Below are 21,958 nucleotides of genomic sequence, written 5' to 3'. Positions count from 1 at the left end.
TCTTTTTGTCTTTTTTCTCACCTGCCCGGATAGTTCTCAGCAACTTGGAAATTTAGTAGTTGCTAAGAGATTCATCTCCCACTAAATTGTCCCACAGGGGAGGGTGGGGAGAACATGAAGAAAAAGGAAAGCCCTCTGCCCCACAAACCACCATCAAGACGCTAAACGTGATGGTAGGTGATCTTTAGGGGCCTCGCATACCCCTGCCCAAAATCTTCTGTTGAGTCATTGCATAGGAAGTGGTTCTGCAATTCAAAATTATCCTATAGCTTTGTCTTTCTCCCAGATAGAAAACAGGTACCTCAGCCCCTCTGTCCAAAGACAGTGACCCCAGTGATCTTAGTGCCTTTAAAAACAAGTCAGTCTTTTGGAAGTATCTCTTAAACTTGGTAAGGGGATTCATTCCATGGGATTAAAAAAAAAGAAAGAAAGCAATCCCGAATGATCTAGTTCTTTCTTGGGTGTGGGGCAGCAATGGAGAGAACAGGCACTTGCCACTAGGACATGGGATATCCCTGCGACTGCTGCATTTCAAGTGGCAGTAGCAGGATTTTTCCTTTTCTAGATAATAGGGTGGGGAAGGTAAGCATTTCTGGAGGCAGTCAGAAACAATTCCACGGTTCCTTCATTTGTCTATGATCTATACATTTACAAAGCACTTTCTTTACCTCCTTTAATCTCCTCTAATAAATGGTTATCCCTATTTAAGGGATGAGGATATTTTAATGCAGAGGCACCGCTGCTGCATGGAGAGCTGCAACTGGAATCCACACTGTCCAGGTCTCTGTGCTTTTTCCTCCATACCCAGTGTCCAAAAACTATGACCTTTGGGTGAAATCCAGCCAGCTTCCTGGTTTTACAAATGAAGCTTTGTTCTGTCTATAGCTGCTTTCTCACTACAGTGGCAGACCTGAGTAGTTGGAACAGATGCTGTATGGACCTCAGAACCTACCATATTTACTACCGAGTAGTCTTTTTCAGGAAAAGTTTGCCCAGCCCAGATGGCTTCTGAAACTAAGAGTCCAAAGTGTTCTGTGGAACATTCTTGAAGATGAGGCAAGAGATTTGAGTGATCCTGCTTGCTTGTCTCTCTGTTTGTCATCCTGACAGTTGTATAATCATCAAGACATCTGTAGCATTTTATTCTAATTTAGCAGGTTGGGACAACACAGCTCTTAGGACTCTCAGAAATGTTTTGCCTTAAATGCAAATAAGAAATCACATGACAGAAATCATTTGTGTTTTGCTGGTGTTCACTGCCAGTAATGGAGGGTGCCGAGTGGATGAGTCAACTGAATATAACCTCTGCAGTTTCTTCTTGTTTTTGATTGGGGGAAGACATTTAGACAAGCGATGCTGACATTTTTCAGATACTTTGTTTCTGCAAACAGGAAGTTATGGTCAATTGCAGTTGAGTTGGACAAGTGATCCCATAATTCTTATGGCCCTGCTTCTAGACTGTTCCTTCTTTCCCTTCTTTATCTCCTTTAAGAAGTTTCCATGACCTTCTTCTCTTCCATCTTGGCCACATTGGTCTCCTCCATTGCAGTGTTTTTTCTGTGTCTTCCTTGTTACTCCACTAGCCTCTCTCACAGAAATGATCACCATTCAGGCAATATCTGCAAGTCCTCCCACCAGCAGAGTCATTCTTCTTTGGTCATCCTAATTTATTCTAGAATTGCGCTAAATTGTTAAAAAAAAAAATAAAGTATTTAAAAGCCACTCCCTAGAATTGTTTTGTTCTCTTAGATAATCTTTGGATTTATTTTTCTCCATGTTTAGTAACATGCTGTATTGACAGGTGCTTTTAAAGTCAGTGGAAGAAGCAGTTCTTTGAATTCCTTTTCACCAGAAACATTCGTGCTCCCTGTTGATGTAGAAAAGGTAAATATATCTTCTTCGTGGTTTGTTTGTTTGTTTGTTTGTTTGTTTGTTTGTTTTTAAACACACAGACTGTTAACCCCTTAGGTAGTGCTATTCTGATTTAAATCTGGAGATTTCACCTGATGAGGCATGGCAAATAGGTTTCATTTCAGCATTTGACTGATAGAGGCTCCCAGAAGCCCCAAACTAAGAAGGGCTCTGAGGCAGTGTCTGCACTCATCTAGAAAGTCTGCCATGACTGATAAATGATGTCAACCATTGGGTCACCACCAACCTAAGTTTTTAGATCACAAGAAATTTAAATTGGGTGGTCTGTTGATTACAGTGGGCTAAATTGTATGTCTCTGGAAGATATGGGCTATACTTCATGTAATGACCTATGATAATTCAGTTAAATGAACATTTATATTTCTATGCATTAACTCCACAGCCTCTTGATTTTTAAATCTAATATGCCTTAATGAAAAAAAATTGATTATGCCTGTATTTTAACAAGCATATTCATTTTTCTTTTCTGCAGGAGAATGCCCACTTTTATGCTGCAGATTTGATGATATCAGCAATAGAGAAAATGAAGTGTCACATCCTGAGTCAACAGTACATGGAGAACTGGAATACTGAAGAAGCCAGTGGGTCACTTGGGAATGATCAAGCTGACTCTGAAGTGACCTTTTATACCAACATAAAGCAAGAGTCTGGGTCTTCCACTTCTTCCGACAGTGGCTATGAAGGCAAGTGGGGTAAATATGTGAAGGCTTTATGCTGTAGTCTCCACGTACATCTATCTCCTCTGTCTAGAAGTACATCTTTGAATCCTTTGTCTAAAAGTTCTGGAGTAACCTGTCCTCACCATAGCTGCCCGGTGGGTTTGGGATTGGTGAGCATGCTCCTATCAGCGGTTAAACTGATGTGCTTTTTGTTTGTTTGTTTGTTTGTTTGCTTGTTTTCTTGGATTTCTGAACTTCTTCAGGCCCACAACATGCAGCTGTGTTTTCTTGTGGTCAAGTGTGTCAGTATCTCAGACGCTCATGTGATTTTAAATTCTTTGATGGATGAGAATTTGTCTTATCTGTATTTGCATTCAGCATAACGCCTTGTCTGAAATAGGTGTTTAGTAAATATTTGTTGAATGGTTGAATGGATACTATGTTTAGCTGAAATTTTTTTTTTTTTAAAAATGAATGTTTAAAGAAATTTTAAGATATTTCTACCATCCAAATAAGATATTTATCTTTTATGAAGTACCACTCGTGTGACATTTATGGTGATAGATATTACTCCATGAGGTAGATCAGTGTTCTTCAGATTTCAGGTTGGTCATGAGAGCATTAAAAAAAAAAAAGAATAGAAAGTATCAGTGAGTATCTCATTTAGGGTGAGCAATGCTTCCTGGAACTTTTTTCACAGTTAAATATATATTTGTGTTTATACTAGGTTGCAATGTAAATTGTATGTTACTGTGGCTTGTAATCAAGAATGTTAGAAACATGGACTCAGGTGAAATTGCCCGCATTTTATCCATGAGGAAACCGAAGCTGAGAAGTTGATTGTCTGTGGTTACCTGGCTGGGATGGGACAGTGCGGTGTTAAGCCAGCCAGTCCACTACCAAGCCATTCACAGAACCTCTTGTAACCTACGGGCTAGAATACCTCCCTAAACAACTGTATTCATTTCTATGTTTATTCAAGTGAATACAGTTCCATTGTAATTGTATTTCAGGTTAATGTAATTGCATCAATAATATGATTATATTAACAGTGTTTTACGTTCAGTTTTTCATGTTATGGCTTTCACATTTTTCAGTGATGGTATATATCTTGAGTTAACAGTGATTTACAAAATCAGTTCCCTATTATTTGGCATTTAAGTAGCTTTCGATATTTTAATATTTTAAATGGACTGCAGCTAGCTCCTTTATGATCAAAGCGTTCCTCTTTCATCATTTTTTTCTCTTTTTAATGACATTCTTAGGATAATTCGCCAGACTGGTCTTAGAGATAGAAAAGTATGAACATGCTCGTATTTATATTAGTTTCCGAGGGCTGCTATAACAAAATGCCACAAACTGGGTGGCTTAAAACAATAGAAATCTATTCTCTCACAGCTGTGGAGGGCAGAAGTCAGAAATGAAGTTGTGGGATGGGAAGGGTGGATTCTTTCTGGAGGCTGTCAGGGGGAATCTGCTCCAGGCCTCTCTCCCAGCTTCTAGTGGTTGCCTGCAATCCTTGGTGAGCCTTGGCTTGTAGACACATTCACTCCAGTCTCTGCCTCCGTCTTCACGTGGCCTTCTGTCTATTTCCCTCTTTTTATGACATCAGTCATTGGATTTAGGGCTCACCCTAATCCAGTATGACCTCATCTTGACTATATCTGCAAATACCCTATTTCCAAACAAGGTCACGTTCCCAGTATCTGCGTAGACATGGTTTTGGGGAGCAGGTGGTGGGGCGCTATTCAATGCAGTACAGTATTTATGTTACATATACTCTTGGCCTCACTGTGAAGCTGAGATTGTTGTTTTCTCCTTTCATTTTTGAAAATTTTGTATTATAGAAATTTTCACACATAGGTAAAAGTAGGCAGATTACTCTTATGAACCCTCTCATACTCATCAATCTATTTCACTTGTTCATAGTGAATGCAGGAACAACAGAAAAATAGCTCCTTGCAGTTTTGTAATTCTTGAAACAGAAGTTCCAAATTCTTTTAAAGTAACCTCAGCCCTTTTGATTCCCAATTTCTATACAGCTGGGTATTTCAGGTTGTGTACTTTTTTCTTCTTGTTGGTGAAACCCTTTCCTGTCTCTCTCTAGGTTGTGCTGTATTACAGGTCAGCCCAGTGGTTAAAACACCTGCTTACTGTGATGTGGTGAAAGAGTGCAAATGTGACCTTGATGAATTTGTTATTGTAGGTAAGGTTTGGGAATTCATCAGCTGTGACTAGATGCCTGTGCCCTCGGCTCTCCCCCACATACTGATAGGGATCACACGCAATACCGCAATATTGTGGCATTTAGAGAAACTTCTCCCAAAATCAGATTATATCACTGATATGAAAAAATAAGACAGTCTTGGTAGTGAATCTCCCCATCTCACTTGTAGAATTGAATGCAAAAGCAGATAATCATGGTCTGATGTCTGTTTGGCCTGTCAATTATATTTTGGTGAAATTTCAGATGAGTATATTTTGAAATCCCATCTTTGGTCATTAGCTGAAATCTCATAATAGAAACCTAAAAGAGCTTGAAGTGTGGAGATACGGAAAACTGGTTCTTTCTGAAATGCAGGGAGCTATTTTTCTGTTTTCATAAAATAACTAAATGAAACAGACTAAAAGACTTCACTACTCTTTTCCCACAGAACTTGGAGAGTTTAACAATATCACAGAAACCTGTGGATGTTCCTGCAGCTCCTCTAAGAGGTATCTCTCTTCCATATCCGCTTTCTCATAGACCCCTGGGTCATCACTTCTGAGACGCTCCAGGCCTCTGACACCTCAGGCCATTTTCAGCCAGTTCCAATGACATGGATTATTATGTAGAAATAAAATAATAACCACTCAAGTTTCTATAGTATTTTTATAGTGTTTAAAAGACTTTTGTATACATTCTTATTTAATCTTCCTGGATAAGCTGGGTGGTGTTTTTTTTAAAACCCATTTTATAGATGTAGAAACTGACACAATGCTGTCAAATAACACAGGTAGGACCTGAACTCAGGTCTTCCAACTGTAAATCCAGTGCTCTTTTCACCATATCACCCATTCATGGCACCCTCAATAAATAAGCGCTGTTCAGTTAAGCATGGAGGAATTGTGTTAAGTAGGATAACCATTGGTGCCTGGTCTTATATGACGTCTCCTATGCCTTTCTGGGAGAGGGAAGGACAGTTGAAAACCTGAAGAAGACCCTTAACATACTCCTCATGAATATACTTTTTAATTTTATGCATCTCTTACATTTCAGTGTCACTTATGAGCCAAACTTCAATTCTGCTGAGCTAATAGCCAAAGAATTATACCGAGTATTCCGGAAGTGTTGGATGTTGTCACAAGTTAATTATCACCTAGCAGGTTCCCTGAGTGCAGCTGGCTCAATAGTAAGTATAAAAATAAGTTGACCTTGCATTGAAATTTCCTAAATTCTCATTTTGCCTGCTGTTCACTTCAGACATGTATGCGTTTTCTTGTATGGTTGCTGGGTGTTGGGGAAGGACAAAGAGGAAGGATAAATCTGATATTTACTGAGTGTTTATTAGGCACCAGGGACTGTGCTCAGCAATTCACATTTTAGTCCTCATAAAGATCCTATTAGGTAGACGCTGTTGTTATTTTTGTTTTAAAGTGTTAGTTGCAGACCCTCAGCAGGGCCAGCCAGTGGAACAGGAGTCAGGCCTCAGGCTGCCTAATTTGAAAGTCTGGGCTGGTTCCCTGTAGAATACTCTTCCCTCTGACAGCATGCAGCCCCTGGTGCCGGGGGGCAGAAAACTTTGTGGCAAAGGCTAAAATAGGGGTATGCAAATAGCACTCTGGAAATGCAGGGAAGCAAAGGGCAGCTGAAGCAAAAGTAACATGGAGGTGTGTTGGGGTGTTTATTGAGCAAAGTGGTTTGGTATGGTTGCATAACATGTGTTTGTGTGTATCTGTGTGTGGTTGGGGGGTGGGTGGTCATTGATCTTCCTGGAAAATAAGGCTGGAATGATAGTGGCCCAGTTGTGCAGGATGTAGAATACTAATTTGAGGAGTTTGGATTTTAAATTCTAATAGGAAAGCTTAAGGGTTCTGAGGGAAGCCAAAGAGGGGAATGGGCTTAAAAGAGCTATTTCTGGGTAAGTATGACAACTACAGGAGTTCTGATTGACAGCATCTGTCAGCCCGTTGACTAAGAGGTGGAAGGCTCTGCTGTGCATGAAAGCATTCCAGGTCACAGTGACCTACTTACCATAATTTTTGAAGTCTGGAAACAAATAACTCAAAAAACTAAGAAACTAAGAAAAATGATCCCATCTGGGTGCTGTTTAAAGCAATGTTTCCGCGAATGGCTTTAGATCCCATGAAAGGCTCTTGCCTGCCATGTCCTTCAGTTCGATTGAAAGCAGTTTTAATTTTTCATGGTAAATTGTAATGATAGAAACACATCTGTGAATGCCTTTTTAATATCCGTTCCTGGAATATGCATGTTTAAGTTATCCCTAAGTCCCCTCCCGTGTCATGCAGGTTGTAAATGAAGAGTGTATCCAGCAAGACTTTGAATCCAGTGTGGACGTTGTAAAGAAAATTAAATTTAAGTCGAGGCTCAGAGGGACCAAAGACTGGACACCCCCGAGATTTCAAGTCATAGTTGATGTCCACCCACCGCTCAAGTATGTCTGGGTTGCTGCTTGGGCCTCCAATCCAGTTAGAACAGGTTGTGGTGGTTCCCACCTGACGCTTTGTGGAAAAAGGTGAAGGAACGCTGAGGGACAAAGGAAAATTTGTTTTAGGAAAAGGAAAGTTGGGCATATTTTTCTGAGTTAGCTTTCTCGGCACCCTGTTTATCATGGGCTTTTGGGGGGCTCTCTGTACGTTCTGACAAGTTGAGAATTTATCTAAGTGTCCTAATTATGAACATGACATAGCAACTAAAATTAAATAGGCTTAAAGGGGATTTTTTTAAGGAGCTCATATTGAACCTGAAAAATCATATACAATAATTTAAAAAGACTAGACCACTCTATTTTCCAGTGCAATGTGGAATAAAAATCAATGAATACAGTTTTTTAAAGGAAATTTAATCCTGGGGAGAGCTCTTGTAGTTAAAAGGCACATGGGTAGGGTTCTGCATATTTTTACCATGACCATTGTCGCTGACCCTAAACTATAACAAAATTTCGCAACTTTCTCAGTATTTCTAAATCACGAGTGAAATTGTGGCACCCACAGTTCAATAGAGAACACTTCATTGGACTGTCTCTCACCAGAAATGTTGTATAGTTTGATCTCACATTGTCTCTTATTTCCTTGGATCTGTTAGTGAACTTCCCAAGTGCATGACCTCTTTGTTTCATGGCTATGCAAACGTTCTTCCTGTGTACCTGTGTCTATCCTCTCCGGAAAGAGGATCCTGCATGTGCCGTGACAAGTCTCTGCAGACCCCTGGTGGAAGTGTTCTTTGTGGTTCTGACTTCTGCTTTGGTGGTAGCAGGGGCCTTTAAAACACCCAGGGATTTCAACTAGAAAACTCTATTGAGTTATTCTATTTCTTTCCCACATGAAAAAAACAAAAAAAGTCCCCAAGCCAAGGAAAGTATCATGGTGTCCCACTTTCTAATCAGTGAAAAATGCTCCATTGTTTTTTGTTTTGTTTTTTTTCTGAAATTTAACTGTTACTGTTTTCTGTACTCAGGAGGGATCTCGTGGTGGCAGCCCAGAATTTTTTCTGTGCTGGCTGTGGAACTCCAATAGAACCTAGTAAGTAAAGAAATGGACTCCCTGTTTATTATGTGATAACAGGGCAGAGAATAATGGAATTGGGCAATGCATTGATGTGTGAGATGCCTTTGGTGAGAAGTTAGTGTAAGAGCTTTGTAATGTTGCCCTCTCTTTCATGAAGAGGCCGTCGTGACTTACAACACTATGTGACTGGCCTCTCAGACTTTTCTAGTTCCCTCCCCATTGGGCATTCAGCTCCAGCCACGTGGCCTCCCTACTGGTCCTTGAAGGTGGAAGGCTCATTCCTGACTTGGATTTGCTTTCGTGGTTTTCTCTCTCTGGAATGACATCCCCAAGGCTGGTTCCCTTACTTCCTTCACATCTTCCCTCAAAAGTTACAAGATTTTTCCTGGGTGCCCTATTGGAAATGTCCACCTTGCCACCAACATACAAATGTATGCGTTATATTACCGTTCCTTCTTGTTATTTTATTCTAGGACTTATCTATCAAATACCTTTTTAGATTTGACTGAGTTTTCTTATTATTGTCTGTCTGCCTCTAAGACGTGTTGTCTGTTTTATTCATTGCTTTATCCCCTGCTTCTACAAGGTTACCTGGCGCACAGTTGGTCCTCAGAAGATAAATTCATTGAATGATCAAATGGTTTACCAAGGACCTTTCCAAACTCCTCAGAGAGGGTTTGAGGAATTGGCCTTGAGCGGATCATTCCTGGGCCAGTTGAGGCCTAGGAAATCAGGCTTCCCCCAGTCAGGAATACAAGTTAACACTTGAGACTGGGAATCACTTGCTCTGCTCTGAGGGTGTCCATAAGACTGACCTGTGGAAAGCCAGGAAGACGAGCTTTGCTGGAAAGGGTTCCCTTGGCCTTTGATAGGCATCTTGGAAGGAAAGAGACTTTGAGGACCTCTACCTCAAGAAATCAAAATAGAAAGAAGAAATCCATCTGGGCTTCTTCTTCCATGTTGAATGACAATGCCTGCCACACATCAAATAAATAACTCATCTTCCCAGCTAGTCTATTTGGTGAACCACTGTATTCTGGTGCCTCAGTAAATATTGAACGTGCAAGTTAGAAACTATGAACACATGACTACGATTCCACTAACTTTTCAAGTACTCCCTGAGTTTATACCAATACGGAGATGTGAGTCTCCATTGTTGATGCAATCACGGTCCTTCCTTCATGGAGCTTGCTTACAGGAAGACACAGTCATCAGCCAAGTAAATAACAATGAAGATGAATGCAGAGAAAGTTAAGAGTGCTATGGGATTTACAGCAAGGGAACTTGATGGAGCTTGGGCTGGGAGTGAGAAATTTTATAAGTGATTATCCCCAAAAGAGTGTGGGGGTGGGGTGGAGGGAGTCATCCTGTCCAAAGGGCCAGAGGCTATTGCAAAGACATGCTGTGTGACTGGAGAGTCAGCATGAGAGAAGAAAACATGCTGCAGAGATAAGCAGAGCATAGATTGTGGAGGTATTATCAACCATGTAAACAATTTTGGACTTTTCCTATGAAATTCTTATAGTTCTTAGGGTAATGCTTTTTTAACTTTTTATTTTGAGACTATTTTAGACTTACAAAAGAGTTGCAAAGATAGTAGACACTCTTAGGATAATTTTTTTAAACTTCATTTTGAGATAATTTTAGATTTACAGAAGAGTTGCAAAAATAGTACATACATCCTGTGTATCCTTCAATTCACCTAGCTTCCCCTAATGTTAACATAATAATGATAGTATAATTATTAAAACTGAGAAATTAGCATTGGTACAATCCTGTCAACTAACTACAGACTTTTCTGAATTTTATTCTCTGTTTGTTCCTGGGTCCAATCCAGAATTCCACATTGAATTTAGTTTTCATGTCCCCTTTGTATTCTCCGTTCTCACACATATAGAAACATTTGAAAAGTGAGCAGTAGACAATATGACATTTTACCCTTCAGACTTCAGCAGATCCTAACGATAAGGATTATGAACAGTTATCACACCAAAGAAAATAGCAGTTCTCTAATATTGTCTAATACTAGTCCATGTTCATTTGTTGCCCTTAAGATGCCATTTATAGCTAATTTTTCCATCCAGGTTCCAACAAAGTTTCATCTATTTCATTTGGTTATTCTTTAGTCAGCTATATTCTAGAACTGCACTCTCCAATATGGTAGTCGCTGTCCCCTGTGACTACTTAAAATTAAATTTAAATTAACTGAAATTAAAAATCCGGTTCTTCAGTGACACTAGCTACATTTCAAGTGCTCAGTAGCCACATGTGGCTAGCAGCTACTGTATTTATTGGACAGCACAGATACAGAGCATTTCCATCCTCACAGAAAGTTCTATTCGTCAGCATTGTTTTAAAATTGCTGCCTCCTATTTTTTTCCTATGATACTGACTTTTCCTAAATGAGAACAGTTGTGGTTCAGAGCAGGGTTTCTTAGCCTCGGTCTTATTAATTTTGTTGTGGGGTGCTGTCCTGTGCACTGTAGAATATTTAGCAGCATTACTAGATGCCACTAGCAGCTCCGCATTCTGACAACCCAAAAAGTCTCTAGACATTTCCAAATGTCCCTTGGGGTGAAAAAAATCACTCCTGGTTAAAAACCACTGGTCTGGGTTTTTTGTTCTGTTTTAACCAAAAGAGATAGACATAATTTATTCTGTATTGATAATGGAATGCTTAGTATACATTCCTTGATGAATGAGTGACTGGATATTAGAATGTTAGGATTTTAGATGTTAAAGATGAATTATATCCGGAAAATTTATAGGCCCTTTCTGTTTTTCTTCATATTGCTAAGTTTGATCAGAAACATAGAGTTCAGAGGCCAGGGTATAGCTCCTCTTTTGCCCATTTAATATAAAATGTATCAAGGCCCTATCATAGGCAAAGTCATACTCGTTATCTGCGCACCAGAAAACTTCATCCAGTGTGGAAAATAGATGCAATACAATAGACTTTTCAAAGTTTCAAATTTGAGAACCCAGACATAATTACTAGGTACTTAATAAGTTCTTAACAGATAATTTGTCAACCCTACAGAGATGTCACATAATTAATTCAGAGTTTAATAATAGTGTACTCGTATGTACAAACTCATATGTACTTATGGTTAACCCTCATTATTCACAAATTCCATATTAGCGAATTCACGTGCTCCCTAAAACTTATTTGTAACTCCAAAATCCAACTCATTGTGTTTTCAGTCATTCACAGATAGGCACAAAACACTGAAAAATTTGAGTCACCTGAAATTTGCGTTGCTGGACGCACACGTTCCCAGCTGAAGCTGAGCAGAGCAGTGCTCTGCCTTGTTTTAGCTCATACAGTAAACAGGGTTTTTCACGGTCTGTTTCGTGCCTTTAAAAACATAAAATATTTTTGAGCTTTCTTTCGGTGATTTAGCTGTTTGAAATGCCTCTAAGCACAGTGCTAATGTGCTGTCCAGGGTTCCTCAGCGTGAGAAGGCTGAGACGTATCTTCCAGAGAAAAAGTGCGCCTTAGATAAGCTTCCCTTAGACATGAGTTAGAGTGCTGCTGGCCCGGAATTCCGGGATAAGAATCAACAGTATGTTGAATACTGTGTATTTAAACAGAAAACACACATAAAACAAGGTTCTGTATTGATCAGTTGATGACAATGTTGTTCTGGGAGACTCACAGGAACCCCCCTCCTCCCACTCTGCCCCAGGAGCAATGTTCAGTATTCACTAATTCAGTGTTCGTGGCTACTTTGTAGAACTGTTCACTACACTCAGATAATAAGAATCACCTGTGTTTCTTTGTATTTACAAAGCAACTCTGAGTGTGTCCTGGGTTTGAGATAATTTGTGCAAATGCAAAGGCATTAGCTCCTGGCCTTCCTGCTCAGTGGAATACAATGGCTGAAACCTGGAGCTTCCCCAGTCCAGACTTGGGTTGGAATTCTGCTTGACTGCTGACTGTGTGTCTCTGGCATGTGGCTTAACCTCCCTGCCTTGTGCTTTCTTCAGTGCAATAGAGGAAGTAGTAGTCCTGACCCGGTAGAGGTTCGAGCACAGAGTGATACGGTGTATGTAAGACATTCACCTGGTACATGACACAGACTTAGTGTTCATAAAGGTTTGCTCGTATGGTCACTCAGACCTTGTTAATTGTAAAGTTGTTATAGGGAAACTGTTGAGAATCTATAGTGTGTTGGGTACTGTGGTAGCTGCTTTGCCATTGTTATCTCATTTAATCCTCACAATGTGCCCACTGTTAGGTTGGTGCAAAAGTAATTGTGGGTTTTGCCATTATTTTTAAACCGCAATTACTTTTGCACCAACCTAATAACATGCACCAAATGGTGAGTGATAAATATGGGCCTCGGCTCCTCTTAAATAGACCCTAGCACACTTAACTGAATTGCTGTTGTCTTCCTTAACCTGGGTGATGTGTACCCAGGTATTTGTTGCATTGGTCTCTATACATTTTGCTTGTCAATCTATTTTATCGGAGATATTTCCAAAAGCAATGCATGTTCATTTTAGCGAATTAAAAAGTGCAAAGAGCAAAATTCCTTTCCCCCACCCTCCTTGCAGTTGACTTTTGGGTGGGGGATCCTTTTGAACTGTGTATGTATTTTTAAAAAACAAAATCAAGATCACATGATACATACCTGTTACTGTATGCCCACTGCCCATGTTCTTCATGTGTTTCATAGGCTATCTGGCATTTCACTGTGGAGTGCACCATACTTCTTCAACGGATATTTCGATTGCCCCCTCTTCTTCGTTATACATGTGCTGTAACGAACACCTTTCTGTATCTCCACGTGTGCATGTTAGCATGTCTGTCTGATGCCGCAGCACTGGGATTCACACTGCACGGTTAAGAGCTGAAGTGTACCACGGGAGTGTCCTCCTCAGAGGTCACTCCTGTGACTGAATGGGTGCCCCCTCTGTGCCTCACCAGCTCTGGGTCCTCTAACTGTGACAATCTGAGGCAAAACCAAGTATTTCACTCGTTTAATATGCACGTCTTTGTTACTGAGATGGAGTGTTTTTCACATCTTACTGGTTACCTGTATTTTTTCATTCCGTGTATTGCCTATTCTCATCCTTTGTATATTTTTGTATTTTATTTCTCACTGATGTATCCAGGAATTCTTTTGGGTGCTTCTTTCTAATAGTGTATATATAATGCTTTATAATTTACGGAGCACTTTTCCTATGCATGATATCCTGTAATCCAGTTCTGTGGCCCGGGACAGTTAGCCGGAAGAGATCCCGACTTGCCTTTAGCCTTCCAGCCAGTGAAAGTTCGGCTCTGGAATCCCACCCAACGTCCAGACCGTAAATCTCATGCTCTTTCCACAACACTAACAAGTTTATAGTGCCCAACTTCTAAATCCAGCAGCATTTGGGAAGGTTCTGTTTTTCCGACATCTGTTCCACAAAAGCAAAGCTCGTGAATGACGATGATAGAAGGCCTCCCGTTGCTATCAGAGCTTTCCCAGGTGCTATGAGGTTGAGTGTGACTTTTGCAGCATGTAAACAGCCATCTGAGCCTTGATCCTTTGGTGGAATTGGAGGTGGGACCAGTCAGGGTAGGTTTTCAGCGTCAGCTGATTGGTACTCATCTCCTGTGTGTTCCGCAGAGTTTGTGAGGCGGCTCCGGTACTGCGAATACCTGGGCAAGTATTTCTGTCACTGCTGCCACTCACACTCGGAGTCCTGTATCCCTGCACGGATCCTAACCATGTGGGACTTCAGGAAGTACTACGTCAGCAATTTCTCCAAACGGTTACTGGACAGCATATGGCACCAGCCCATTTTCAATTTGCTGAATGTCAACTATAGTCTGTATGCGAAGGCCAAGGAGCTGGGCAGAGTGAGGGTGAGCAGCTGTCCTTTCCGGGGGGAATCCAGTCCAGTGGCTAAAAGGGTCCTGTGGTGGCAAATGCACATCCAGACAGACCCTGTGAGGGGTGGATTTACTGTCTAGTGGATGGAGTTTAGGCTTCAGGGCTGCTCGCCTGCACTGGCTCTTGTGACGCTCCATGCCAAGTTTTATATTTATGCATAGTTTTGCATTTATACATAGCTTTTGAATATTGTTTATAAGGTTTTAAATGAAAGTTGTACATGTTTAAGTGTACATGATTTGATATACATAATGAAATGATTACTACTCAATTAACATATCCATCTCCTCACATATGGTAATTGTGTGTGTTTGTGTGTGTGTGTGTGTGTGTGTGTGTGTGTGGTAAGAGCACCTGAAATCTATTCTTAACGTAGTTCCAGTATTCAATACAGTATTGTTAACTACAGTCATCTTGCTGTACATTAGATCTCTAGACTTATTCAAGCTACGTTACTGTAACTATGTACCCTTTGACATAGTTACCCTCACTTTCCCACTCCTACGAATTAGTATTCAACTTTCTGCTTCTATGTATTTGACTTTGTTTGGCTTCCACCTATAAGAGAGACTATGTAGTTTTTTTCTTAGTCTGGCTTATCTCATTTAGCATAATGCCCGCCTGGTTCATCCATGTTGTTGCAAATGACAGGATCTCCTTCTTTTATACAGAGTTGTATGTTTTTCTTAAAGAAAGTTCCCAGTGTTGTATAAGCTTTAGGGTCCACAAAACCTGGTCCCTCCTGAACCCTCTCTGGATCTCTGGACTCAGTTATGAACCCCTGCTATGGACTTCAATGACTAGTTTTATAGAGTTGTAGTATTTCAAGGTTGGAAATAACATTTAATTAACATATACACGTGCAGTGTCATGTATCACGTTTAAATCTCCCCGTGTTTGCTTTCCCACATAGGAAATTCAGGAGCAGCTATTTCATATCAAGAAGCTGTTGAAGACCTGCAGGTTTGCTGAAAGGTAGTACTGTTGGTTGGGACAGTCTGGATATGGGAGTTGGGAAGACTGATAACCTCCACGCTGTGCCTTGTGGTCCAGCTCCTCCAACGCACATCGCCTCTTAGCACAGTACAGTTGTCCCTCGGTAACTTGTGGGATTGCTTCCAGGACCCCCATGGATACCTAAATGCTCAAGTCCTTTATACAAAATAGCATCGTGTTTGCATATAACCTATATTTGCATATAGGCTACAGCAGGGTCTGCCTACACATCGCTTCATTCGTATGGATTCAGCACAGTGCATGGCACGTGGCAAATTCCAGTTTTGCTTTTGGAATTTTCTGGGATGTTTTTTTCAAATATTTTTGATCAGTGTATGGTTGAATCCTTGGATGTGAAACGCAACCCGCAGATACAGAGGACCAACTATAATTACCTTGTTTCTTTCCTTGGGAATACAGACCCTCCCTTTAAAGTTGCCAGACCTTCTAACCCACTAGTAGTAAATTTACTTTGATAAGAAAAATGGGTCAGTACAAGGATGAAACAGCGCTAGCCAGTTGCTTCTTATTATTAATTATTATAATTATAATTATTATTATTTTAAATTGTGGTAAAATAAACATAACATAAAATTTACCATCTTAACCATTTTCAAGTATACGGTTCAGTGGGTTAAGTACAATCACGTTGTACAACCATCACCACCGTCCACCCACAGAACTTTTTTCATTATATAAAACTGAAACTCTGTGTCCGTTAAACAATAACTCCCCAGTCCCCTTCCCCCCAGGTCCTGGCAATCACCATTCTATTTCTGTCTCTATGAATTTGACTAAGTACCTTATATAAGGGAATCATACAGTGTTTGTCCTTTTGTGACTGGCTTATTTCACTTAGCATAATGTCCTCAAGCTTTGTCCAAGTTGTAGCATGTGCCAGAATGTCCTTCCTTCTTAAGGCTGAACGATATGCCATCATATGTATATGACACATTTTGTTTCTCATCATCCATCTGGAGGCGGGGGTTGCTTGCACATTTTAGCTATTATAAATAGTGTTGCTGTGAGCACGGGTGTACCAATGGCTTTGCAAAACCTCCTAATAGAGAGGCATGTCGAATTTTTATTGGCTATATAGTATTCTAGACTATGATGTGGTAATTTAAGTATAATCCTATTACCAATAGATTTTTTTAACCTAATAGATTTTAAATATCTTAATATTTAAATAGATTTTAATATCTTTATATATTTAACCTAATAGATTTTTAATATTTAATAGATCTTAAGATATATTTTTAATATCTTTTGTTATTTAAAAAACTAGGTTTTACCCAGCACAATACTGTCTAGGTCCATCCATGTTGTCACAAATGGTAAGGTTTCATTCTTTTTTATGGCCAAGTAAAATTCCATTGTATATACAGAGGGTGCCAACAAAATGTATACACATTTCCAGAGATGGTCAACATTGCTCAAACAGTAGTTCGCAGTAATCAGAAATATCTGGACGCTGACTGTAACCTCACTTTGAGCACCTCTTGTAATTGCGGAAGTCAAATGTGACTTGTATTCATCTTTTGTTATCAGTATATATTATTACAATTCTAATAGTATTTTTTTTCCTTTCTTAAAGTCTGTATATGTTTTTTTGGCATCCTGTGTATGCACCATTTCTTCTTTATCCAGTCATCTATCAATGGACATCTAGGTTGCTTCCAGATCTTGTCTGTTGTAAATAATGCTGCAGTGAACATAGGCGTATATATATATATCCTTTTGAATTAGTGTTTCGGATTTTTTTCAGATAATTAACCATACGTGGATCGTATGGTAGTTCTATTTTTAATTTTTTCAGGAATTTCCATATTGTGATATAAGTCAGAGAAAGACAAATACCATATGATTTTACTCATATGTGGAATCTTATAAAACAAAATAAACAAAACAGAAACAAATTCATAGATGCGGAGAACAAACTGATGGTTGCCAGGTGGGAGGGACCTGGGGTGGGGGGTGCTGGGTAAAAAGATGACAGAAGTAAGAAGTACAAATTGGGAGTTACAGAATAGACACAGGGATATAAAGGACAGCATAGGGAATATAGTCAATAATATTGTAATAACTATGTATGGTATTAGGGAGGTACCAGACTTATCAGCAGGATCACTTCATAAGTTATATAAATGTCTAACCACCATACTGTATACCTGAAGCTAAGGTGATAATCGAATGTCAACTGTAATTAAACATTTTTTTAATTAAAAAAACAAAACTAGGTTTTAGGTGAATCTCTGCCCACATCCATAGGTATGTTTTTAGGATAAACTTCAAGAAGGGGGGTTTCTGGAAGGCATGACAATAAAAGAATTCTTTGACCGAGATAGAAAATTTTAAGTGGAAAAAGAGGTTATTCGAAGAAGTTAAGATTGTTATAATAGGATCACAGCTTTAAAAAAATGTTGTTTCATTTTAAAGCTTCTTTCAGTTTCTGATCTTTACTTAATGGTGATATATGAGTTTTGAATTAAATTTTTTGGAGAGGAGCATGTCTTGTGTAGTTATTTGGCCTCGAGCTCTACCTTATGGCATTCGTGTGATGTGTTAATTACCTTTTAGACCCTCAGTTTTCTTGTCTATAACATGTAACAATACCCACAGTTCTTACCATTACAAAAATTTCTTGAATATCCATTCTGTGCTTCAGATTAAAAAAAATCAACAGGACTCATTTATATCCAGGGAGAAAGTCAGCGCAACAGCTCATCCCTGGACTGTGTGTTAGGTACATGTGCAGGGAGCCCTGAGGGTGCAGAGGAGGCAGCATTTTGTTCTTAAGGGATGGGGCAGGGAAGGGATCAGGCAAGCCTTCCAGAGAAAATGCCTGAGATTGGAGAGGAAACACAATGTGAGCCAGCTCCCCAGGCTAGATGGGAAATTACACGTGGTTTGACATGACTAGAATGGCAGTCCGGTGTAGACAGTTGCTGGCTTGGGAATGTGGTGTGTGTAGTTAGCCACTGACTGATTTAGGGAGTTCAGCAGGGGATCGGGAGGGTTTGGAGACAGTTACGTTCAGTTTTGAAAGCCCTTGGGACATCCAACTGCCTGTGACCAGCCCGCAGTTGGATAGCTGAGTCTTAAGCTGGGTGCTAGGGTCATGGATTTGGAAGCCATAGGCCTGCTCAGGAACAGTAGTTCTCCCGGCTGGGACAACTGTCCGTGACGGCCTCGCAATTTAGCACTTATCAAATTAGTAAATTAGTGAGTTTTATCTCAGTACAAGGTTTTAAGATTTGAAATAATCCTCCATTTTCTTTTGTTTGGTGTGTGCCGGGGCAGGCTGCAAGGGACACATTTCTCTGATCATTCAGTTTTTTGAAATCAGCATTTATGGAATTTTAACTTCTTGGCTTCCAAGAGAACTTGCAAAATGTAAAGCCATGAGTAAGGTTAACTTGTTCTCGGGACTATTTTTTTTTTTAATGAGTTAATGAAAGTAAGTGTGGGTGCCAGGAGAAAACAACTGCCTGCCGGCCCCCCTCCCCACCTCAGCCTCTGTGTGGGTGGGTCCTTGAATCCTTTGTTTCCTCTCTGGCAGCACATTAAAGGAGTTTGAGCAGATGCCCAGACACTTGACAGATGAGCTCTACCTGTTCTCCCTGGAGGACCTGGTCAGGGTTAAGAAAGGGCTGCTGGTGTCTTCGCTTAAGGATGTTCTGAAAGCTTCCCTGGAGCATGTGGCCTGCTGTGAGGTGAGGTTCGCAGGGGGTAGGTGTGTCCCTGAGCTCTCCTTTGTGCATCAGGGCCTGTTTTGGGTGCTCTGCAATTTACATCATTTAACCCTCACAGACCCTGAGGGAAGTGCTGACAATACTATTTCCAAATGGGAAAAATGAGGTTCACAGCTGTTAAGTAGCAGGGCTGAGATGCAAGCCTGGGCCATGTGTCTCAGTCGGGGTGCCCAGCCCTGCTCGGGGCCTCCCTGCACCCCCATCTTCCCTAATACAGCCACGTGGGCTTAGGATCCACGTGGAACAGGAGCTCTTTGTCTCTAGGGACTGAAGAATTGTAGTGCAGTTATCAGAAACAAAATTAGCTCATTTAAGAATACATGTTTAAAGTCATTGTCTTCTTGTCATGCCTCAGTCCACCTTGATATGACATTTCTCCATGTAAAACGAATACACATTTATTGTTCTGATCCATTTACTGCAGCAGAATATAACATTCTGTTCCTTCTAGAGGCTGGCATCATAGACTTTTAAAAATTGATTCTTACAAAGTTCTGTAAAAGTGGTGACTCAGATTCTCCATCAAAAGAAACATTACCAATGAGGATTTTAACTTTTTGACTCCTCCTCTTACAGCTGTGTCAAGGAAAGGGATTCATTTGTGAATTTTGCCGGAGTACGGCTGTCATTTTCCCATTTCAAACTGCAACGTGTAGAAGATGTTCAGGTATCTTAATAAATTAATAATGTAAAGTTAATAGCTTAATAAGTTAAGTGCAAAGTTAACATAAATTTAATAATTTAAGCACAAAATTAACTTAAGCTTAATAGCATTTCTTTAAGTTATAATGACACTGATGTGTGCTTATTTGTTGGATTAGAGCTAATAAAGTTTTGGGCACACAGCAAGGAGTATTTGCGTAGGGCAGGGATAAAGGGTGATGTCTGCTGGTACTGGGTTTGGAGGGAGGAGGTAGTCCCTGTTTTGCCTGTGCCCCAATTCTTCTACACCAGGGCTAGCTGTATCGTCGGGGTTTTATAATTGGAAGTGTACTGATAATCGTGCCCAAGGCTGAAGTGTTGTCTCTGGCTTCTTTGCAACACAATGGCAGAGTTGAGTAGTTGTTATGGAGACCATATGGCCTCCAGGGCCTAAAACATGTACTATCTAGCTCTGCTTTATTAGTGTCCGAGGAAATCCTGTGCTCTCTGAACTGTTTCATGGGAGAGATCTCCTAATGAATTCTGCCTTCACTCTGGGTGTGAGTGGGCCCTCCTCTTAGACCACTAAAGTGTTGCCTCCCCTAACTCATTAAGCAGTGTTACAGGGTGGGTTCCACAGCAGAGAAACTCTGAGGCAGGATTTGCATGCAGAAAGTTCCTTGGGGCATGTCTTTAGGCTCAACACCCATGGGGTGTGAAGACAGCAGGATCTGGCAGAAGGAGAGTTGGAACTGTGGTTTGGTTGCAGTGAAGGCTCAGCACATCTCACAGGGAGCTCTGGAGCCAGAACAGCTTTAGCATTGCCCCAAACGGTGGACAAGGGGCCAGCCAAGTCTTTAAACCCCTCATTAACCAATCACCTGATGCAGTCTGGTGCCAGTAGGGGGACATGACCTTGAGTGAGGCAGCTTTCTCCAGTTAGGGCCATTTCCAGAAAAGGGACATGGCCTCCTGACCCATCGACCACCAATACTCTCAGCAGCTGGGGGAATGGCCCTTGGGCAGATCTCAGGGGCACTGCGGCAACCACTCATCAGGCTCTGTGAGCCTCATGTTCATGACCTATTGGAGACTTTATAAACCCTCTGAGTATCAAACTGCCTGATTTTCTGGAAGACTGTGGTTTCTGGTCTCACACCCGCTTTCTCCTCAGGATGGGGATAAGTGGTCTGTATGTATGTGAGAAAACAAGATACGTCCTTTACTAATGGCTGTCCTCCTTGCAGCTTGCAGAGCTTGCTTTCACAAGCAGTGTTTCCAGTCTGCCGAGTGCCCCCGGTGTGCAAGGATCACAGCTAGGAGACGTTTGGCAAGTTTGCCCTCCGCAGAGACCTGATGCCCCTAAGTACTGTGAAAAAGACTGTTCAGCACGCTTTATGACAACACCGATTTGTGTCTGTTATTGATACCATTGTTTTCGATATCGACTACTGTATATTAAGAAGGAAAATGGCCAATATTGTCTTTATTATGTATTTAATATTTTAAAAGAATGCAGATTCTTTGTTATTAAGCATAGGGTTGTTGTAATTGGTGACTGTTTACAAATGTTCGGTGTTTTTGCTGCTACTGTTTTTTTAAAGAGTTTTGTTTTGATACTTACATTGTATTTGAATAGTTGTGTTTAACTGATGTTGGAACCTATTTTTTTATGAATTGTAACTGATAAGGTGAATTGCCCAGTTCCTCTTCCTGTAAAGGTTGTTCTGTGAAACAGATTGGTACTTTTGTTGAATAAAAATGCAACGAAAAATCTCTTTGCTCAGCTTTTATTTTCATCTTAAATGCCATTTTGTAATTGTATCAGTCTTATAGATTTTACTTATTCCAGGATTTGTATAGAGAATATGCGTTACTTTCGAAGTACATTATTCAAGCTGAGTTTGAGCTGCTTAGCCTTGTGTGGAGGTGCCATTCCAAGCAGTTGCCTCTAGATGGCGCCCATCAAACCTGTTTTGTCATGTCTATTCCACACCCTCAGTAGAACCTCATCCTGGCCCTTTAGGATTTTGCCTTGTAAGTGTAAAATTGAACATAAAGTATTTGAAGACTTAAATAGCCTGTGAGAAAATACTGTTCATAACAACGTGATTCTAGTAATAACATTAAAATCATAGACATCAATTAGCAAGTTGAGATGAATCACTAAACCTTTATGAATTCCTTTTTCCTAATATTTCTTAGATGCTTTCTACAAACATATGAGCCTATTTTATTCTCTACCTCATATATACTTTCTCGTACTTGAGAAAGGGCTCTGGGGGTCAGTTCCTCCCTGGCACATGTTCAGTCTGGAGTATGGGTGTCATATCCCCCAGGATTCACATGCCCTAACTAAACC

The 21,958-nt window shown here is 40.4% G+C and overlaps 1 protein-coding gene across 3 annotated transcripts in view; it reads left to right on the top strand.

The window, feature by feature from the left end:
* LOC308496921 (protein associated with UVRAG as autophagy enhancer-like) overlaps positions 1 to 21,365 on the top strand; it is a 34,845-nt gene extending 13,480 nt beyond the window's left edge. For all 3 annotated transcript variants that reach the window (XM_081046729.1, XM_081046730.1, XM_081046728.1), the window contains 12 exons: positions 1,802 to 1,884; positions 2,405 to 2,615; positions 4,699 to 4,797; positions 5,246 to 5,306; positions 5,851 to 5,983; positions 7,101 to 7,246; positions 8,269 to 8,333; positions 13,937 to 14,175; positions 15,117 to 15,178; positions 18,762 to 18,915; positions 19,531 to 19,621; positions 20,844 to 21,365. In XM_081046729.1, the coding sequence (XP_080902855.1) occupies positions 1,802 to 1,884; positions 2,405 to 2,615; positions 4,699 to 4,797; positions 5,246 to 5,306; positions 5,851 to 5,983; positions 7,101 to 7,246; positions 8,269 to 8,333; positions 13,937 to 14,175; positions 15,117 to 15,178; positions 18,762 to 18,915; positions 19,531 to 19,621; positions 20,844 to 20,953 (1,454 nt within the window). In that variant the 3' untranslated portion in view covers positions 20,954 to 21,365. The remainder of the gene's footprint in view (positions 1 to 1,801; positions 1,885 to 2,404; positions 2,616 to 4,698; positions 4,798 to 5,245; positions 5,307 to 5,850; positions 5,984 to 7,100; positions 7,247 to 8,268; positions 8,334 to 13,936; positions 14,176 to 15,116; positions 15,179 to 18,761; positions 18,916 to 19,530; positions 19,622 to 20,843) is intronic.
* Positions 21,366 to 21,958: the final 593 nt, after the last annotated feature.

The sequence above is a fragment of the Rhinolophus hipposideros genome (genome assembly GCF_964194185.1).
Source record: "Rhinolophus hipposideros genome assembly, chromosome: 4".
NCBI lineage: Eukaryota > Metazoa > Chordata > Mammalia > Chiroptera > Rhinolophidae > Rhinolophus > Rhinolophus hipposideros.
The sequence above is the reverse complement of the archived record's forward strand: the minus strand, read 5'-3'. Positions and strand labels throughout refer to the sequence as shown.